The 16,546-nt window shown below is 42.9% G+C and overlaps 1 protein-coding gene across 1 annotated transcript; it reads left to right on the top strand.

The window, feature by feature from the left end:
* The first annotated feature begins 7,086 nt into the window (after positions 1–7,086).
* Positions 7,087–13,214, top strand: LOC125625482 (transmembrane protein 45B-like). Its single transcript, XM_075122220.1, has 5 exons — positions 7,087–7,294; positions 7,686–7,898; positions 9,378–9,562; positions 10,777–10,922; positions 11,555–13,214. The coding sequence occupies exons 1-5, from the start codon at positions 7,111–7,113 to the stop codon at positions 11,682–11,684; spliced, it is 858 nt and encodes a 285-aa protein (XP_074978321.1). The 5' UTR covers positions 7,087–7,110; the 3' UTR covers positions 11,685–13,214.
* The last annotated feature ends 3,332 nt before the right edge of the window (positions 13,215–16,546 follow it).

The following is a 16,546-nucleotide window of genomic DNA, read 5'->3' on the forward strand; positions in this document are numbered from 1 at the left end:
AGGTTATATTATCTATAGAATTGAGGCCCAGGGAGGCTGTGACTTGCTCAGTGTCCCTCAAGAAGCGTAAGGCGGGGATAGGAATAGAGCTCTCCCCAGGCAGTCTCACTGCCACCACCGGGCACGGTGTCACTGATAGCGACGTTGATCGGTGGTAATGGGCAGCTGCCCTGTTTGTGGTGCTCAGGCCCCGAGGGAGGTTGAGGCACCTCTGAGGTAAAACTGGCAGGCCTCTGGTGCCAAACAGCAGGGCTGAGAGAGGATCCCTCTCCACACCCGAGTCTCTCTGTTGTATTTTCTCTGCACTGGGGATGCCAGGCCAGCTCTCTCTCAGGGTCTTAAAGGCTAAGCCTGGGTGAAACCACATGCAGGGGTGAGGGATGGGGTTCTTTTTCTTTCAGGCTTCTTGTTAAATCATCCCTTGTTTTCACCTGCCTCACTCTGCCATGCTGGGTTTCTCTCCAGTTCAGGCTAAAAGAGCTGGCCTGCCTCCCTTGTGCAGAGAATTCATTGTGGCCGGAACTGTCCCCCTCACGTCTTTTCCTCATATCTGGGAGTAGAGAGAGACTGGAAGATGTGGAGCTTCAGTCTTTGTGAGGCCGCTTTCCACTGCTGCTGTTTGCCAGAGGCACCTGCCACCACTTCCGCCTTTCCTCTTGGGTAGGATAGTTGCTTCAGCTGTGTTTGCTGTCCTCTCCACCCAGCTCGACAGCTCCAAGTCTCTCCTTCCCAGCCCTCCACTCGCACCTCTTCCAGCCTCACCAACTGGATTTCCTTGACTAATCCCGGATGGCCTCCGCTGATGCTAGTGCCTGTCAACTGTCATGAAAGCAGAAGTGAATGCTTTCCATCTCCCAGCTGTGTTGCTTAGCAACTGGGGTGCTGACCGCGCTAGTGTCCCTGTATGCTGGTGCGGCGGTGAAGTGACAGAGGCTATCGCTTCCTGGGCTGTCCTCACCGTCGTGGTTTGCAGTGGTGTTGTTGCCACGTGAGACCCAGGATATTAGAGGGACAAGGTGGGTGAGGTAACATCTTCTATTGGACCAACTTCTGTGATGTTACCCTCACCTTTGTCTGCCACCACCAACCCACCACCCGCACCCCAGTGAGAATAGGCACCTGTGGTAAACACAGACCACTAATAATGGAACCAGCACTTGGGAGAGAAAGGTGCTTCCTCAGAACCTGAGACGTATTGCTCTCGTTCCAAAGCTATCTGAGGTGATCGCTACAGGCTAGGCCATTGGTAGGAGATGGCCTAGTGTTAGTAGTGAAGTATTGCTTTGGGTATTTTACATTGGGTGGGAGGCTTCCCTGGCCATCCGTACTTGGATTGCATTGAAAAATGTACTAATACATGGCATGCAGATGCAGTATGCTTCAGCAGCCAGCTCGTTTGTAAGCCTCCTGGTCTCTGGTTAGATCTTACTTTTGGTCCTAAACAAAAGCATGAAAAGCATATTACCACGCTGCTTTGTATTAAAACACCATAGAGGGGTGTGATGCTCTGTAAGTAGAAAATAAGACCAGGTTCTTGCCCTGAGGAGCTCACAACCTTTTCTATATGCAGCCCATAAAGACTTTGAGGGGTCAAAAAGGAGCTTAAAGGAGCACTTTGTATTTACTTGTGATGTTACACTCATGAGACCTTTGCAATTGTTTAAGTAGCTATATTAACTTGTCATCTTTTGTTTAATGTGGGTATGATGATACTGAGCAGCTGCTCAGTGGAGGGTTAGTGGCGGAATGTTAGATGAAAGAAGTGAGTGCTTATAGATAGATTAAGAGGACTTTATAATTGAATCTTCATAGAAATGAATGAGTGTTTTATGACGGAGGGAGATTTCACAAGTTCTCTGCTTCAACTTATGAAACCCATGGCCTGAATTCTCAGTTATATTAACTCCTACCCCCACCCCCTTGCACCCCTCTGGCAGTTACACCTGCTTCACACTGTCAAAGCCATGTGATGGGGCATTAATGTAATGAGAATTCAGGCCCGAAAAGTTTTGCGAGCTTCCAACTTGTAAGGCTACTGAGTTCTCCCATCCTTTTGAACTGCAACAAACTTGACTAGTCAGAATACTGACCAGGCTATCTTCAGTCATCAAAACCTGAATATGATGTAACCTGAGTAAGCCAGGTTATCACAAGAACAAAAATTTAGTGTTGGGTTTGTTTGTTTTTTAATTTTATGGTGAAATGACAGAAGAACGTTAACTTTCCTTGGGAAATACAGCAGCAAACAGGTGTCAATCATTGTGAAAACTGGTTGACTCAGACCTTTTCTGATCTGGTTTGAAGATGTTTAGGGTGGAGCATCCGGATGGAGAGTCACCTCCCTGCTCTACTCCTCCCCTTATCTGGGACTTCCATCTCACTTCTTCTTACCGCTGCTGCTGCTCACATCTGGAGTGCGAGTGGGAACAGGTGCACCTCACCTCTGCAGCAGGAAGGAAGCAGGCAGTGCAGACAGCACAGGTAAATTCCCCTTCCTCCTCCCTTCCATGGGGAGATGCTGAATGGTCTGTGTGTGAACCTGGCTTTCTGAGCTTTCTAAGGTCTAGGGAGCTGGAAGGAAGGGTGATCTAGATGCAAGGGGGAACAAGCTGGGAATACGTTTCATGCTGTTGGGATGAAGAGATGCTCAGGAGGTCTTTTCGAGTTCCCATGGTTAACCCCTCTTTTTCCCCACCCCACCCTCCAAAAGAGTCACTGTCTGGCTCTTAAACTTAGTGATCTTTAGTGAAAAGGATCTTCCAGCGATTGGTTTTTGGAGGATGTTGGAAGGCTATGCTGAGCTGAAGGTCCCTCCTTCCTCAGGGATCCCCTCCACCAGCCTAACCACTGGGCGAGGTCAGCCAGCAGCTCAACATCCAGAAAGCAGATGCTTCCAGGTGTGTGTGCATGGCAGTCAACCAGCTGAGGAGCTCTCTTTCTCCTCTTGGCAAATTATCCACAAGCAGGCTCTGATTGTTTGCTTTTTTTTTTTATGAATGTATGTGAATTATTTACCATGGCGGTTCTCCTTATAAGTGCTGTGATTGGTCACCAAAAATTCGCATTGCCGCGTCCCCTGATGGGCTGACTGGAATCCTTCTGAGCAGAGAGCAGGTGCTTGTGGAACCAAGAGTCATGGGTACGTGCACATTCAGCTATTCGCAGGGATAACAGCCGTGTCCCCTCCTCCCATGCAAATGAAACCCTGTTCTTGGGAAAGGGGATGTGAACCTTGCCAAATTGGAAAGGGATTTGCAATGCCCTGTGAATGTTCATGACTAAATGGGCCCACTTGAGCCCTAGAGCTTGGCCAAAGGGCTTTGTGGCATAGGCTGGTATTTATCAACACAGCTGGGCAGGTTCCAAGACACTGTCAGTATTTCAGGCCCCTTCCACAGATGAAGTTAAGGGCTGCTCAGATCTTAGGGGATTGGTCCAAACTCCTCTCTAGAAATAACTGCTGTTCATATTGTCCCGTCTATCGCTTCTCCTCCCACACAGGCACCTATCTTTCCCATTGGGGGAAGAGGTTGTAAAGCCCTGATTAATTTAAAATGCAACAAAGCACATTTCTCTGCACAGACTGTTGCACCAGTGCCCTGTTATGAAGTAAGCAATAAGCTGAACCCATCTCTGTTAGGTGAACAGGTCCTGGGGTATTTGAGATAGGGGAGAAGGCATATAAAAGAGATCAGGGTTTGGAGCTGAAGAGCTAAAAAACAGAACACGGGGAGACTGAACACAGCAGTCAATGCAACGATGAAACGCTCTTTAGGGCGATAATGCAGGTGTCTTATATGACTATCAGGCAAGTGACCTCAAAATCTCAAAAGCATTGCAGTCTGCCAGAACAGAGAGAAGGGAAACTCAGATAACAATACCTTCTGATCAAAGCCATATTCCCAGTCTATTGGAATGCAGATTAGTTCACTGTAAAATATGAGCCAAGTTTTTGATTCTTTGCAGCTGATCTGGGTTTGTTTCTAAACTACAACTTGCTTAGAATTTAGTCCATTTTCCCCATGGATCTATATCTAAATTACACAGCTGATAAAGCAGGAGATGTGATGAAGTAGGTTTCACAGTTAGTGCCATGGGGCTGGTTGAAAGATACTGTGTTTATTTATTTGTTTTTAGTAATTTGAAAGTGTCTGACCTCGGTGCTAACCATAATTCTTCTTAAAAAAAAAAACAAAAAAACCCCTGTCTTTCCAACTGGTGTGCCTCTAAACTATTATCTGTCAAAATGGTGAGTTCAGAGTCCAGAAAGGGTTGTATTTATTATAGGTACAGTACCTAAAATTATGCAAAGTGTGTTAATGAACAAATAAGACTTAGTTCCTGCCCCCAAAGAGCTTACATATAATTTTACATATGACACACATTGTGTTTAATAGACTCTCTGCTTTCAGATCCCTCTCTAAAAGTCACTTCCTTTGTCTTAGCTTCTGCCACTTATCTCCCCTCAGGTGCAATCCATTTCCTCTCTGACCCCTAATTATATTTGGGGAAACACAAATGCAAAACAAACACCTACAGTGTACATGTCCTGCAAGAATGAAAATACAGTCTTCTCAAAAAAAAGTGACTCTCTTTTTCTCCTCCCCTCTCCAGGTGTTTTCCCCTTCCCCACACTCCTGACCCATTGTCTATAATTATCTGTCTAATTTGGAATGTAAGCTCTTTGAGATGGAGACGTTGTCTTCCTATTACTCTGCAAAGCATCTTGTTCACTTATGGCAATACATAGATTGCTCAGTGCACAGAGTTGTTAAAAGACATGGCCATCTTCAATAACACCGCAATCCTCTGCATGCGAGAGAATCTCATTCAGACCAACTACTCTGAGTGGCTTAAAACATTCCTTTCTGTGTCCATTAATTCACACTTACTATTTTACATTTTATTTTGCCATTCTGGCTGCCCATTAAGGTTTTTAAATTCATTTTGTCATTCTTCACAATCCTTCTCCAACCTAAATATTTCACAACAGCTTTTGCTACCTCCCCATTCACTCCATATGCCAAGTTACTAATAAATGTGTCTACCGGGCTAGATCATCAACAGGCATAAATTAACACAGCTCCATTTGGGTCAAGGGAGCTATGACCATTTATGCCAGCTGGACCACAGAATACAATTAGTTCTAGTATTGATTTCCAAGATACCCTACTATTAACCTCTGTCCGTGATGAGAAATATATGGGTGTTCCTGTGCCGTGTCAATGGGGACTTTTTTAGGTGTTACTTTTTAAACTGAGACCCATCATAACTCATTGTACATAGATGTTCTAAGTAAGAATGAAAGGTAGGCCCTGGTGGCATAAAGGATAATGCTTTTATCTGAGCATATAGGTGTAAAGATGATCCAAAACCAGAATCACTTATTTTAATCAACTCCACTTGGAGAAAATGAGGCCAGAGCCAATCTGTCCTGACTTGGGTTTTGCAAAACACAAACCCAACCTTTTGAGGTTTTGTAAAGCCGTCCTCATCCCTAATATCCAGTACCTATCCATACCACACCCTATCTTAATTTTGAATTGCACACCTAATTACTCCGAGCATGGGAGGACTTAGAAAATGTGCCAAGGTGTTGTCGATCTAGATTCTGACAGCCCATGTGCTCAGGACTCTACAAACATTCCATAAGGATAATCACTGCCCCAAGGGGTTCACAGTATAAACTGGACACTAACATATGATATAAACAGGAAAGGTTCAATATCATCAGAGTACAGTGTCTGTCTCTCTTTTTGGTGGGTTATTATTAGTCTTAGTGGAAGGAGAGTGATAAAGATCTGATGAAAGAGAGGAAGGTTTGTGTGGCACAAAAGGGGACGTGTTTCCCAGTGCAAGAATGACACAGGAGAATGCATGAAGAAGAATGGAAGGGTACAAAACGGCAAAAGGAAGGTTTAAGTAGCAGGAGGGTACTAAGAGGAAATGAGACTGTCCCAAGAGAATATTTATTTAAAGCACAGCATGAGAATTTTGTAGCAAGCATTTGAATGATAACTTCTTGTGCATTCCTGTGCTCGCTGCACGAGTTTCTTGGACCTCTTGCTAGATTTTGAGTGCCAGTTAATATTCCTCAAAGTGTACAGTTTCCCAGTTTCCCATGGCCAGAAATGCTCATTGGATCTCAACTTCTGTTTTGATTTTTGTTTGTTTTGTTTTATGTCAACCGGTTCCCACCTCTGGCCTTGCTCTGTGAGTCCAACACAGAAAACAATGCCCTCAGACATTAACTGTCTCCTTGTTTCTGAAGATTCAATCTCTAAGTCTGGTGTCAATGCATCTCACATGCTTGATGTGAGAATCATGCATGGACGTGCCAATGTAGTCATTGTTACATTTTCCATATGTGCTCTGTGATCCTTGCATTTTTGTACGTGGGATTCTAGGCTGTTCCCCAAAACCTGGGATGTCTGGTCATCTTAACTTTATAGGAATCTCATTTGTTTATCTCGGTAGTTCAGTATTCAAGTTTTAATGAAGCCAAAGTTCTCTGGAGCGATTAAGAAATCACATCCAACCTGGCTGGCTGGACTTGCACCCTATTAATTACTTTGCCTGAAGGGAGTTAATGTTCCTAAAAATCTTACCTACTTGCTTTTTGCCAGCAATAACTTTGCTTCCTTCCCATTTAAAAAGCATCTGGCTGCCCTGCTCTTCTGTAAATATTATCAAGGGAATGGTCTAAATAATTAGTCCTGCCACGAGTGCAGGGGACTGGATTAGATGACCTCTTGAGGTCCCTTCCAGTACTATGATTCTATGATTTCCCATAGCATTAAAAAGCCCCTGCCATGTGCAATCCATTTATTATGCAAATCCTTCCCCCTTCTCCTCCAGTGGTATCGTGGCTCTTTCTGTATTTCTTTTCTAATCACTGTTGATTACCACTCTGTTATAAGGACAGAGATGTGCATTGGGATTTCATAGGAAGCCAAGTGCCTTGGTGTGACAACATTGCAGACTCCAGGACACTGCATCTAGAGAGGCAAGGCTCCTCTGAGTCATCCTGTTGTCAGGGTGATCAATGACAGGGTGACTTTGAACATTGTTATCCTTTCAGGCCCAGGTATCCAGCAAGTTGGCTCAGTGATGTCAAGCTTCAAAGGCAATGCCCTTAGGGGCACTTTCTTCCTGGTCTTTGGGCTCGGGTGGTCTGTGAAATACCCACTAAAATACTTGAGCCGGACGCTGAATGCAGACAGTCAGGCAAGCCGCTGGATCCAAAAACTGGATATCCTCGAAGGGGCAGCCAAAGCTTTCCTTGCTGTAGCAGGTAAGGATGGACTATTAGTCACTACTACTTTCCCAAGTAGTCCAATGGCCCATGAAAAACCTGCCATTCCCATGCTGCAAGTATTCTCTCATCAGAGATTCTGTGGACTTGCCCCGTGGCAGAAAATGGATGATTCTGTTTTCAGACGCCTTAGTGGCCTTCATTTTAGCATTTTATATAGAAGTCTTACAGCATCCTCAAAAACAACCAGGCAAACCCTACACCACCCTACAAGCATGCTTTATGAATTGCATACCAGGAAGTGTCTCCAATAGGTGATCCTAAACAAACTCCATTGGGACTTCTCATTCTCTTCAGCCTGGATGATATTCTGCATCCTATCCTCATTTAGAAGGAAAAAAAATCATCTGTATTTGCCTCTGCTGTCTAGGGATGCTGGCTGAGCAGTTTGTCCCCGACGGCCCCCACATGGGTCTCTACAGTGGGGAGACCCACAGCTGGGAGAAGCTGACTAACTGGCAGTACATGACCATGTACCTCTTTTATGGCCTCTCGGGCATTGTGGATGTTCTCTCCTATTCCCCGCTCAAGCTGTCTCTGGGACTGGATCGCCTCTTGCTGTCTGTGGCTATGTTTACTGAAGGTGAGTAGTAAGTAATGACAAAAGGGCTGAACTTGAGGGCTGAACTCAAGTTGCAGTGGGGGAGGTTTAGATTGGATATTAGGAAAAACTTTTTCACTAAGAGGGTGGTGAAACACTGGAATGCGTTACCTAGGGAGGTGGTAGAATCTCCTTCCTTAGAGGTTTTTAAGGTCAGGCTTGACAAAGCCCTGGCTGGGATGATTTAACTGGGAATTGGTCCTGCTTCGAGCAGGGGGTTGGACTAGATGACCTTCTGGGGTCCCTTCCAACCCTGATATTCTATGAACTATTTGGCTGACTTGAACTTTTCAGATGACAGAAACTTGGTTGAGAGAACATAGCTGGAGATCTAATAAACTGCTTCATGAGTCACTGCATCACATTTTGATGGGATTGGATATGAAACTGTGGCTGGTGCCCAGGTTCATGTGAAAAGTCTCAGAGCCTCAATTGAAGCTCTCAATGCACGTGGCCCAAGGTTTGAACCTGCAATGAATCCTGGCAAGTTCTGTGAGGTTTTGTGTTCTTGTTGTTGTGAGCATTTTTCCTGGTTCTAATTACATGCGTCCAGCAGGGCAATGAAACAGTCCCAAGGCCCTTTGTTTTTGGTGGTGCAGCATCCCAATTCAGCCATATTGTGCGGACAACAAAGGCAGCCATAGCAATTGTAGATGTCCGCTACGTGACCGCTAAAGAGGGGAACCAAACTTTGCTCTAATAACCAGAAAGGCAGAACCAGCTTTGGAGGCATGGGAAACAGGCGTGCATAGGGTCCTGCCTGCAGTGATGAGTTGGATATTTGGAGGCTATGCATATTTTACAGCCACTAGATGGCAGTGGTGGTTTAGGGAGAGGAAGCTCCTTCCCCTCTCCTATGGCCCTGTGTGATTATGGGGGAGGAGGTTGATTGTGTGTTAGGACCTGATCCTTCTCGTGGTGGCTTATGGTGATGTGCAGTGACCGAAATGGAGCTTCTTTTCCTTGGCTTGATCCTTGGCAGGGAAGACATTTCAGTATAAAGCTCATTGTTCTGCTCCGAGACTTGGAATGACTCTTATTGCTGCTTCCTGTTTTGGACAGGGAGTGGGTACTGCAGACGCACCCATCTGATGCCCTATCGGGCAGACACTATAGACTAGGGCAAAAGAAGCTTTAAGCTCTGCCTTGCTGGAGGAAGCAGATAGTCTTGGGGTGCAATTTTTTAAGCTTGGTGCTATGGGGTGTAATGTTTTGTCCTCCTTGCCGCTCCCCATGATTGAAGATTATCAGAGTGGGGAGCTCTCACCTGATTTGTCCCATAAAATTCAAATATCCGTCTTTGCCTAATGGGCAGGTAGTTGCATATGCATAAAGCAGAAAAAAATGTATCTATCTATTGCATTAAATGCAACCCACGCTTCCTATGGTCACTGATGATCCTCTTCACTCACTGTCTTGATACAATTTAATTATTATGTAATGTGGTTTGATTTTTGGCAGGTTTCTTGTTCTGTTTCCATGACTACAGTAATACTGCTCTGGATCAGCACCTCCACTCCTTGCTGCTCATCGCTATATTTGGCGGAGCCTTTTGTGCCCTGATGGAAGTGTTCCTGCGGGATCACACCATCCTGGAGTTCTTCAGAACCAGTTTTTTCATTCTCCAGGGATCCTGGTTCTGGCAGGTCAGTTGTTCTGATCTGATACTTTCAGCTGAACTTTAGGTTTGGAGGGGACAGGGAAAGGAGAGAAGGCAGTGATGTTATTGATTGTTTTGTGACGGCACCTAGGAGCCCCTGTCATGGAGCAGGAACCCATTCTGTTAGGTGCTGTACCAACACAGAACAAAAAGACAGCCCCAAAGAGCTAACATTACTCATTATAGACCAATGGTTAGTATCCTTTAATTATTGGTGATCTTGTTGGGTGTTTCTTAGTAAATACCATGTAACTATATAGCTGTTCATTCTTCCAGATAATATTTGGTAATGACACATTGGGCCAAATTCTCTATTACCTTCAGTGGATTTACTCCAGGGGTGAATTTTGCCCATTAGATCTTTAAAAATCACTTAGCTCCTACTTTGGGAAGGAATGTCCATCTGTGTTTGTATTGCTTAGCAGCTCTTGTAGTACAGTTTCGCTTTGTGGGGAAAGGACATGGTAAGACCAATAAAAAATTCTTTAAGGCATTTTAAGTCATTGTCAAAAGGATTTAATCTCTGGATTCTGTAGATTGCCCTGAATATTTCACCACATAAGCCATAGGTTTTATGCTCTTCTCTTGCACTGCAGCTACTATATGGAGAATTGAGTATATATGCAACATTGACCACTGCAAGTATAACAAAATCTTGAATTGGGTGTCCCCCCCTCATGGTCGTAGCATTCACCTGACTTTAAAACAGTGTTGTGAGGCTTTGCTAATGAGCTCAAACACAGAATCATGTCGTCTGACTCCAAAGCGTTTGTTTTAACCACTCTATATAATATTTCTTGTCTAGGAAACCTCTCTAATCTTCTTGTGTCCAGCACCGTGGACTAGACAAATTCTAGTGCTCAGGAGAAGGGTTTGGGGGAGGGGAGGGGAGGCGAGGTTGAGGTTTGCCCAGCGTCCGTCCTTCTGTTCAGAATTGTAAAGGTGAGCGTATTCATTTCTGGCATCTAAAGAGTTAGAGACTGATGTAACATTAACAAATCCCCCTGTTTAAAAAAGTTTGTCAAGCCAAGAGGTTGTTGCAAGCAGGGAGAACTGGTGCAGGCAGTGGTTTGATAGTGAGCCAAGAGCATTCTGCTTCTAGTCAATGGGTGGATGTTGACATAATAACCGAGATGTGCTAGAGGGGCTGATACCTGTCTTTCTCTGTAAAATGGTTCATTTTTTTCTTCTTCTAACCAGATTGGGTTTGTGCTGTCCCCACCGCGGGGAGGGCCAGGCTGGGACCAGACTGACCATGGAAACTTCAAATTCCTCACCATGTGCTTCTTCTGGCATTACGCAGCTGCTCTTCTCGTCACAGCAGCCAACTCTGTTTTTTCTTCTTGGTATGTGGTGGGGCGGGGCAGTGGCATGCCAGGACTAGACAACAATTTGTGTCTACTTTACAGTAACTAGTCATTATTTGTCAGTGGCTGATAGTTTGTGCAATAATTAGAACTACTTTTAATAGCACTGCAGTGCTATGCTGATTAACCTGTTCACATTTCGCTGTGTGCACAGAATTCAGATTAGTACCAATGGGAGTGACATGTACGTATCAAGTGCAGGAGAGAATCAGAACAAATAAGCACCTAAAGCTGCTGCTGTTTGATGGGTAACAACGTGTTTTTACGGTGGGTGCTTCCATAATAACTTAATTGTTGTTGCTTGAAAATATTTAATTGATTCTCTCATCGTTGACACTGGTAGCAGTGGGCTTTTAGGACACAAACAGTCTTCTAGCTGAATATACCAGGTTAACATAACCAGACTAAAAGCATATGCCTAAATTAAATGTTCTTATGGGAGAAATGATGGTGAAGGATCCCATGTTACAAAGAGTTGAACAGTTTTTAATGTAACAAAGATAACAAAAAGCCTAGTGACTTTACACAAATCAGTTACTAATTAGATCAATGTTTCATCATCAGGCCAGTGTGCACATTAATATTTTTATTTTCTTTTTTTTTTAATGCAGGTACAGAAAGGCATGTCAGGCAAACTTCGGAAATATCGATGTCGAACTCGACTGTGGGTTTTGTTTACGGAAAACCAACCAAAGCCCTGAACCCGTCCTTCTCCCAGAGGATGGGTTGGATGAAAAGTGAGGACTTGGCTGACTTCTCTGCTTTCCTGAGGGTTGTCCACCTTGTTTAAAGCACTTAAGATGAGATTTTTATTTGCCATTTTAAATAAAGTTGAGACTTTACAATGGGGTATCTAAGGTGGGAGGAAAGTGTGCACAATGTCCCATTATGCAATATGTACAGAACTAAGGTGTAAGAATTTTCTCTCCCCGCCCCCCCATCCCTGCAGATGCCCTTTAGAGCTGAAAAGTGTGCTAATTTTTTTTTCCTTTTTAAAATAATACTATAGATACTGGGTGTAGACATTCTAATGTTATGACTACACTGCATGAGCAAGTTGGCATTTGGAATCTCATATCTACGTGGTTGGCTAAGCTATTTGCACCCCCTTCAGCTAATCCAGTTTCCGAATCGAATTGAGATTTAGCATTGAACTGTAGAGTTCGAAACCGTAGACTGGCATTTCATGAACTACACTAAAATGGGTTTGACCAAAACCCCTGGATTACAGCTAGAGTACTGGGAGATATACAGGAAGGTCATCATTCTCTTTCGTGTGTTAATATGGTATATTTCATTGTTTTTTGTGTACAGTATAATTTAATTATATAATTTTCAAGTACATGTGTCTACAAATAAAAATAGTATTTTAAAAAGGCATGTTTACACACACCTTGAGCTAATGCACCAAGAAGGAAAAAAACTTGTCTTAATTTTTTTTTCCATCCTAAACATTTCTGAAATTTAGCTCAGCACTCCTCTCCACCCCCTGCCACTCTAAATATCTGGGGAAATTTCCAGGCTGGGAGCTCTTGCTATGGAATAGTCTCCTAAAGGAAGTGCCACTCATGCTGGAGGAATCACTGAAAATTGTGCTACAGGGCTCATTCCTGCACAAGCTCGGGTGCATGAACTCGATGTGCTGGGGCTAGGTAGGCCTTTTCTACCTCTGCTTTCCATGATTCTATACATTTCGGAGTGGGAACAGAGAGAAGAGAAAATGAACCAAGCAAGAAGATTCAATTAGGTGGTGCTTATCTGTCAGCCTATCCAGACTGCTAATTAATGTATGGAGCTGGGGGGATTTGTTAGAGGCATGCGACCCTCCTTGTGGCTATGGATACAGGCAGTATTTGCATGTTCCTACTACAAGACCTTTCTGCAGCGTTCAACACAAAGAGCTGTTGACCTGCCTACTGTGCATGGCACAAGCCGCTTGAAGTCATACCACAGAAAAGAGTGAAACTACAATGCAAGCTGCGTATGTTTTACTCCCCTTCCCTGAAGGCATGCCTCTCCACCCACCACAACTGGGCAAAGTGATGCAAACAAAGCCCCAGGGTCTCGCTCAGCACGTGAGCAGTTAGCTGAGTTGACCTGCTTCCTTCTCTGGAAGATAATGTATCCCTTCATTCCAACCAGATTGGGTTTCTGCTGTACCCACCTTGGGGTGGGCCAGCCTGGGACCGCACTGACCATGGAAACATCATGTTCATCACCATGTGCTTCAGCTGGCACTATGTGGGTGCTCTCCTCCTCGTTGCCACAAACTACGCCATTGTTTACTGGTATGTGGTGAGGCTAGGCTGGGGAAGAATTGTTGGATGTGTGTATATTACAGAAACTAGCCAGGGTTTGTGACAGTGAGCCACAATAGGTAGAAAGCTCTCTAAATTCCCTTAGACCGGTACAGCGAGAGCGGTTAGCTGAGTTCCGTATCTTTGCTGGATGCAAGGCAACAAAATACGTAGATTTGGGCATTATTTGAGGGTAGCTGCTTATTGAAAATCTGAGGGCAATCTGAAAAAGCAAGCCAGAAGATACAAAACTTGCAAGAAGAGCGGGGAATAGCATTGATTTACTGCTGCTGAAAGCATACATCCCAGTTGCTGTCTTCTCTAGGTCATCCAGTTATTTACAAATTGTACAAAACGTCCTGTTAACCTTGAACAGAGATGGACAAATCTGCACCTCGGCAGTTCCACATACAGAAATCACTGATTCTAATGTTATGGTCAAGAAACAGTTCCCTCCTCTTAGCCTTGCTCTCTGTATTTAGTCATTGCTCAAGCCTGTCTCAGAAGATCCCCCATCCCTATTTCAGATCCTTCTGGCCTACATTTACTACTTCAAGGTAGCTTTGATGTCTTCAAGCACCTCAGCTTCTTTTCCCGTCTTTTTTTCAATGGAAATACCAATGCATTTTCTGTCCTTGAAAATCTTCTCCTTACTCCCAACTATAGCTGAGTGAAAAATTGTTTGTTTGTTTTAGTTCAGTTGCTGAGCTGAAAAAAATACTGTTTAGCTTCTAACTGAAAGTGAAGGTTTTTAGTTTTTCTTGCCAAACGGAGAAAACAAAAACAAACAAATTGTTTGGTCAAATGAAATGTTTTGAATGTGAATTCAAATTGCCATTTCATTTTAAAGTCATTTTTTAAAAAATGACAAAATGGTTTATTTAAAAACTGGAGATGCTTTTTCCAGATTTTTTTTCTAACCAAAACTATTTGCCAGATTTGACCTAAATTCAGATAATTTTGGTGCCCTGAAAAATGCATTCTTTGGCAAATTTAGTATGCACTGAAATTTTTTTGCCTTTCTCTACTCCTGTTATTGGTGCTGCTGTTTAAGAGGTAGCTGATTTGGGGGCTTTCAGATACATCTGTAGCACCTCTTGCTGCATCTTGACATATTAGGCCACTTGGGTGCCTAAATATGCAATTCAGTGTCTAACTTGAAGCCTCTATGTGTGAAAATTTTGTCCAATATTCAGCATGAATTTAAGCCCCTTTTTTGAGGCTCAGTACTGCAAGGTGCTGAGCTCACTGGCTCCGCCCAGTAAAACATTTAAGCACATGCTCAACATTAAGCATGTGAGAGTAATCTGATCAAAATCAATGGAATATTTATGGCCTTAAAGTTGGTCACATGCCTAAATGTTTCATTGGATGCAGCCAGAGTACTCAGCAGTTGGCAGGATCCAATCCCTGGTTAATGAATAATTCATGAACTAGGTGTGCTGTATTGAGGACTGTGCTGGAATTGCAAGCGATCCCTGTCGGAGCATCAGCGGTGAGGGGTGTTCTAGGCCCTCCTTGCAGGGTAGAAGATTCTATAGCAAAGCAGAACAGAAGAGTCAGTTTGAAGAGAGCTCACTTAAAGCAAGGTGGGGTGAGTTGTGCCTCCCTGTGGTAGGGAGCAACCTGTTTTTCTTTCCTTCTGTTTTTAGATTCTTGCATGTTGTTGTTGTTCTCAATTCTAGGAAATAAAGTAGTGTTAAGTTGCAACCTTCCAGGAAGAGTATAATTGGGTTTTTTAAAATCTAATTCTCTGTGTGTGTGCCAAAACATAACACTGAGCCTCTTCTGTCAGAATATATTTAGACTTGGAAGGATTAGATATTTATCAGTAAAAGTTGATTTCACTACACACATACAAACTGATGGGGGAAAAGCAGTTTCATCAAGGATGACTGAAGTTTACAGAGAGGTAAACTAAGAAAAATACTGCTTGAAAACTGATTAGAGTTTGATTTAAGGATATTTATTTTATATATTTTGACATGTCATGTTAATAGTTGTTTTAACGGTGATAAAGCTTTAACATTTTGAATCTCCATGTCTGCTGTTGTTAAATAATTGTCTGGCCTCCCCACCCAGTGTCTGGCATAATATTTCCCACAACTGTAAAAATTTAACTGCTAAAAATAATTTTAAAAAAGCTTAAAACACAATATTTTGTGCAACTGTGAAAATGTAAATAAAAATGCTTAAAATAAACATTGAAATTATTTGTCAGAATTATTTTTTAAAAATCAAATTTGGTTTTTAGTAAGTATTCACTGAGTAGTTTGGAAGATTAATTTTCAGTCTGTGATTTTGTTTCGGCTATTTGCTATTGTATGGTTGGTTGTCTTGGTCGCACAGTTTTGTTTCTGCTCCCTGACTTGATGACTGAAGCTTTTTAAACAAGAGAATAATCAATAACTAGTTGAACAGTAAATAATACATTTAAGGGGATGAATTTTGTGGACAAATACTCATTCCTGTTATAATTTTTGAAGATTTGGAGGGTTGTGAACCCATCACAAATACACAGTGGTTTCCTGAATACTTCACATTGAATAACATGATTCAACAGGAATCACAATTTTTTTATGACAGTATTTATTTGTGAATCAGGGGGTTTGTTTTATGACTGGCACTACTGAATTGTGACTGTTTTTAATATTCACCTCTGTAGATTGTTAGCCATAGAGCCAGCGTCTTTTAGCATCTCCTTACTTTGCCCTCAATTCAGTTCTGAAAAATGGACAGGTATTTGAAATTTTGACACAGCTTCTTTTTTGCTCTTGCCATTGCTCAGCAAGCAAGCAAAAGGGCGCAGCTGGCATTTTACATTAGTGTACTCTAAACTAATAGGTGCTATACGAATAAAAGCACTGAAATGCTTAACAATGCAAATTGTTCTCATTGGGAGCGCACCTGTCACTCAGGCACCAGGAAATGCTAGATTCGTGGGTGTTCAAGGAATCAGTGTTGTATAAATCACTGTTGTAGAATGCAGCGGCTCTCAACCTTTCCAGACGATTGTACCGCTTTCAGGAGTCTGATTTGTCTTGTGTCCCCCAAGTTTCGCTTCCCTTAAAATCTACTTGCTTACAAAATCAGACATAAAAATGCAGAAATGACACGGTACATTATTAATGAAAAACTGCTGACTTCCTCGTTTTTACCATATAATTATGAAATCAATTGGAATATAAATATTGTACTTACAATTCAGTATAGAGAGCAATATAAACAAGTCATTGTACGAAATTTTAGTTTGTACTGACTTCGCTAGTGCTTTTTATGTAGCCTTTGTAAAACTAGGCAAATATC

This window comes from Caretta caretta, chromosome 22, assembly GCF_965140235.1.
Source record: "Caretta caretta isolate rCarCar2 chromosome 22, rCarCar1.hap1, whole genome shotgun sequence".
NCBI lineage: Eukaryota > Metazoa > Chordata > Testudines > Cheloniidae > Caretta > Caretta caretta.